The 4,894-nt window shown below is 42.9% G+C and overlaps 1 protein-coding gene across 1 annotated transcript; it reads left to right on the top strand.

The window, feature by feature from the left end:
- The first annotated feature begins 3,433 nt into the window (after window positions 1–3,433).
- Window positions 3,434–4,105, top strand: LOC139456095 (uncharacterized). Its single transcript, XM_071237621.1, has one exon. It carries the CDS (start codon window positions 3,434–3,436, stop codon window positions 4,103–4,105), a length of 672 nt encoding a protein of 223 aa, XP_071093722.1.
- The last annotated feature ends 789 nt before the right edge of the window (window positions 4,106–4,894 follow it).

Genomic DNA, 4,894 nt, shown 5'->3' with positions numbered 1-4,894 from the left:
TTGCAAACTAAAACAAAGTTATCTCAGTAACGTACATATAGTTTTACCTCTATCACAGACCTTGGACCACTATTTAAATAGGAGGCAAGTTTTCAAAAAAATATTAATGGCTCACTACTCCAAGCCTTTCAGGACATCAATCATTCACTATGAAAATCATGATCTGGAACGTGCTATCCGTTTATAGACTAACATATATACCATTTGAATGGGAAAGATAGGGCAATATGTATGGTTCGGGCAGTTATGTTATCAAACCACCCTTCATTCTGATTTCGGTTTTCACGTATTGTCATGGTATCCATGTATGTAAGCTTCGTGGTCACTAAAACTACATGTACTTCGTATAAAACGACATGGGGTCCAGTTGATAAAACATCAATGCGCAGGATCCACTGGCCATATGTCCTAATGGCATATTTGCCGGATTATGATCCTGAGACTGGTATATTGTTTAAAGGCGTTAAACCCAACTCTATTCAGATTCAATAATAGTTGAACACGTCATAGAGCTGGATTTGGGGTCATGGATGGCTCTTTCATCTAAGTCGGCTCCAGACTTTCAATCCATAGGCGTGCAAGAAACCTGTTGTTGCGGATTCGTCTCTAGGTTTGTCAGCGCCATACCTGTGCCCGTGGGTTTCACATAAACATTAACTGTTTAAGACCTGCATCACTTCGGGATTTCACCCCACCGCCGTGTGTTAATACTCACTCACTACAGCTGGACACGTCTGAAAGCATGTACACTCTATTCTTAGATCGTTTAAATGATGCATTTTCAATTTCGAAGTTACATTTTTGTGTTTGGATAATGCTTACTGACACCTTCGGATTTCTTGTTTTTCTTTTCGCTCTAAGTGCCGAGCTGCAGCTGGACACGTCTGAAAGCATGTACACTCTATTCTTAGATCGTTTAAATGATGCATTTTCAATTTCGAAGTTACATTTTTGTGTTTGGATAATGCTTACTGACACCTTCGGATTTCTCGTTTTTCTTTTCGCTCTAAGTGCCGAGCTGCAGCTGCAAGCCTTTTAATAACTGACGTTCATCGTTGACATGTATCGAAAGAAATTCCCTTCAGAAAATACTTGCAGTCGAAATTTAATTGGAATTACATCATTCGGCCTTTGAATGAGCCATGTGCTAACTTTGAATACCGACCTTGGTAATATCCTCCTATTTATATCCCTCGGGAAGATGGGACATGAACGGCCCAGTTGTCTTTAGAGCAGCAATCCGCAGAGTCGCGTCCCAGGGGCGTGCCTGAAACCTACGTTGCATGTAAGAGGCGGGTAACGGGATCCGGTGGTCAGGTTCGGTGACAAAATTGATGCATGTCATCGTATCTCAATTGCGTAGATCGATGACCATGATGTCAATCACTGGATTGTCTGGTCCAGACTCGATCATTTACAGAACGCCGTCATAACGGGAATATTGTTGAATGCGGCGTTGTCGTGAATGCCTCTAAACAGTGGAGTCTGCGTCAGTTTAACCAGTGGTCAGTTTAACCCGCAACGACCCACGCCGTCGGAGCACCATCGGAGTTGGGGATGCATCCTGACTCTGATAGAAGCCAGATGTACAGCAAGCATCGTCTACGTACAATGACATTATTTTTTTTACAATCCATGGGACCCTGTGCACTGAATTATACAGTTTAGTTAGACGTAAGCTAGACACCCAATACACTCCTTGTATAAATAGACGCTTACTCTTATCGTCATTTACGACATAAAAGGCAGCTCTTTAATGTCTTTCACTGATTATATAGTCGTCACACTCAGGCATGGAATTACTTTTAAATAATTAGTCCACATGTCTAGCTTTCATTAAAGCGACATAGCACACATGTATAGTCAATGTCAGTATGATGTATATTATCAACGTAAATCTCTGTCATTTGACAGATGTTCTATACTACATTGTGTGGTTAAAGCAGGATATTTCAATAGCCTTTGGAGGAATTTCACAAGATGCTTTGGAATACACCACACATCAGGGTCAGGTAGTATCACATATAGTGCGTTGGTTAAGTGTAGGATAAATCACGACTCCGAGGTTATGGTCGGGAAGGTAAGACCTCGGCAAGAGGGTATCGACTTCACGCCGAGGTCTTTACCTTGCCGATACCCTCGTGCCGAGGTCTTACTTTCCCGACCATAACCAAGGAGGAGTGCTCTATCCAACTTATAAACCGTAAAAACAGCGTTAATAACATGTTTTCAGTAATTGGGTACGGTATTATGCTTCGTTTAACGGTATTTAGGGGTACAACGAGGAATGGTCGATTTCTCGTCCGCACCGTTAGTCACGTGACTTTTTGCACGAGCTTTTCGTGGGCACTACCTCGTGACACATTCACGCTGAATGCAGTAGCCGAGCCACAACACAGTAAAACGTATGTGTGCAGCGGGGGGAATTGAAGGGCGGAAGACGAATCATTCCTTCAGAGCCACATCAGCAACGCGCCTTTATCGTGCTTGGATTGACGAACAGTTGATTTTTGGGTTACATCCCAATAGTAAGACATCCCATTAGTGAGACACCTATTGTAAGACAGTGGAGTAGGTGGGATTAATTAAACAAACACAGCCAGTCTACCCACTTAACAATGGTCATAGCCCATGATTAGCTGATTAATTAATACGAGTAGGCCAGTAATTCTGTTTGAATATTCTCAGGAAATAAATGAGTTAGGAGCTAGTAGGAGCTTACTCAAAAGTTGAGATGCATGTTTTGTTAAAATTTACTGATTACACATATAAATTCCCCCTAGTCTGTGAACATTTCATGCACAATCATGGCAGGTTTGCAGCAGGTTGAGTTCATTACCAGTCAAAGAGGTACTCTACAGGTCCTCTTTCAGGGATATATCCACTATAAGAACAAAGTAAGACAAACTGGAACTCATTGGCGATGTACCGTTAACAGTTGGAAATTTTGTTAGAAATTTCACTGTACACAACCACCCACCAGAAGACACCAGCAGAATCCAGTTCCTTGGCAGTTTAAGGAAGAGAGCAAGAGAAGAACCAACCACTCCTATGCCAGCCCTCTACAACGACGAGGTCTTGAGACATGATCCGGAGGCTGCAGCTATATTTCCCTCCTTCAGCTCAGTCGGCAGCGCCATGTACATACACCGCAGTCACACCATCCCGAAACTCCCTAAAACCAGAGCTGAAGTCGACATTGCAGCACCTTGGAGAGAGACCCATGATGGTGAGCGGTTTCTGCTTTTTGCCAACGGTGAAGAAGATGCTGGTATTTGCAACAGTTACTGATGATCAGCTTAGAGTCCTCCAGTCAGCTTCCATTGTCTACATGGATGGTACTTTCTCCGCCTGCCCAGATCTTTGGATTCAGCTTTACATACTGCATGCACGGAAAGGAAGCATTACCTATCCCCTAGTCTAGTACGCATTGATGCCTGGTCGTCAGACTACAACTTACCAATGCCTCTTTGCTCAGTTGAAGGTCCACATCCAACAACTACAGAACCAACCATTCAACCCAGAGACATTCCCGGTGGACTTTGAAGTTGCTGCCATTAGAGCCCTCCAGACAGAGTTTCAAGGTTCAGACATCAAGGGGTGTTTCTTCCACTTTACCCAGGCGATTTGGCGGAAAACACAGGAGCTTGGTCTTGCTGTTGGATACAGAGATAACCCCCTTGTGGAACAGTGGATCCGACAAGCTTTTGCCTTGCCTCTGCTGCCTCTTCAACAGGTTCAGGATGCATGGATTGACTCCATGAACCAGTCTCCCGATGTACCGAATGCTGACGAATACAACGACTACATAGTCACAAACTGGGTGCATTATGAAGCCAGTTTCCCTCTTTCACTGTGGAACCATCACCAGACATTCGGCCCAAGGACCAACAACAACTTGGAGGGTTTCCACAGTCGCCTCAATGCATCACTGAATCATCGTCATCCTAATCTCTACATGTCCATCAAGATCATCAAGAAGATTGAGAAATCTGAGAAGACCAAGCTTTCTCAGTTAGACCTAGGTGCAGCTCCACCAGTAAGAAAACGTGTGTACAAGGAGATTGACAATCGACTTTCCAGACTGAAGGATCAGCTATCCTAGGGTGTCAAGACACCACTCCGGTTCTTGGACGCTGTTGGCACACTTCTGAAGATGGATTAAGGTTGTGTCAGTGTGGCAACCTCGACGTGAACTGTGATGTGAACTGTGATATTCACTTTAACTGAACTCTAAGTGGCGAATACGTTAAAACAATGGATTTAAGGGATGGATGAATTAAAATGTTGAATGAAATAAAGTATAAGAGAGTATCAAGCATCTTGAGTCATTTCTTTTGTCTATAATAAGACAAGTCCATTTTCATGAAAGGGGTTAATTACCTGATTAACATGTGCAACCAGGTATGACATTGTTGTTTTAAGGTGTCTGACAACTGGGCTGTCTTACTAATGGGAGGAGACCGATTTTTGAACGAACAGGTAAGTGTTACATAATAACGAGACTCAAATGTTTTTGTGTGTAATCAGATTGTATTGCTTACTAAGGGTTGTCAGAACACCAACACCAGCTTATGAAATTCAGTCCTATTTTATCAAAACCATAATTTTTTAAATCGGCGAGACACACGTTTTGTTTTGTCTGAAGAATGAATGTAACGTGTTGCAGGCAGTTATTTAGTCCAGAAGAACAGTACCCAATGTGATGATTTTTGTGTACAATGAAGTCCTCGAGAAACTGGTTGACATCAGTGGACATGAGGTTTCACTTTTGTTCGGCCATATACCAGCCTTTCAACACACGTCTCACTACATCAGTCATGACCAGTTGTTAACAGTTTAACGGGTGATGCCTCCTAATGAATCGTTTTGTATGCCTGTGATCTGACAAGTT

This window comes from Haliotis cracherodii, unplaced genomic scaffold (assembly GCF_022045235.1).
Source record: "Haliotis cracherodii isolate W230 unplaced genomic scaffold, xgHalCrac1.p SCAF_1, whole genome shotgun sequence".
NCBI classification, from domain to species: domain Eukaryota; kingdom Metazoa; phylum Mollusca; class Gastropoda; order Lepetellida; family Haliotidae; genus Haliotis; species Haliotis cracherodii.
The sequence above is the reverse complement of the archived record's forward strand: the minus strand, read 5'-3'. Positions and strand labels throughout refer to the sequence as shown.

Coding starts and splice junctions, on each gene's coding strand:
- LOC139456095 (XM_071237621.1), top strand. CDS start 3,434: ATGCCTGGTCGTCAGACTACAACTTACCAATGCCTCTTTGCTCAGTTG.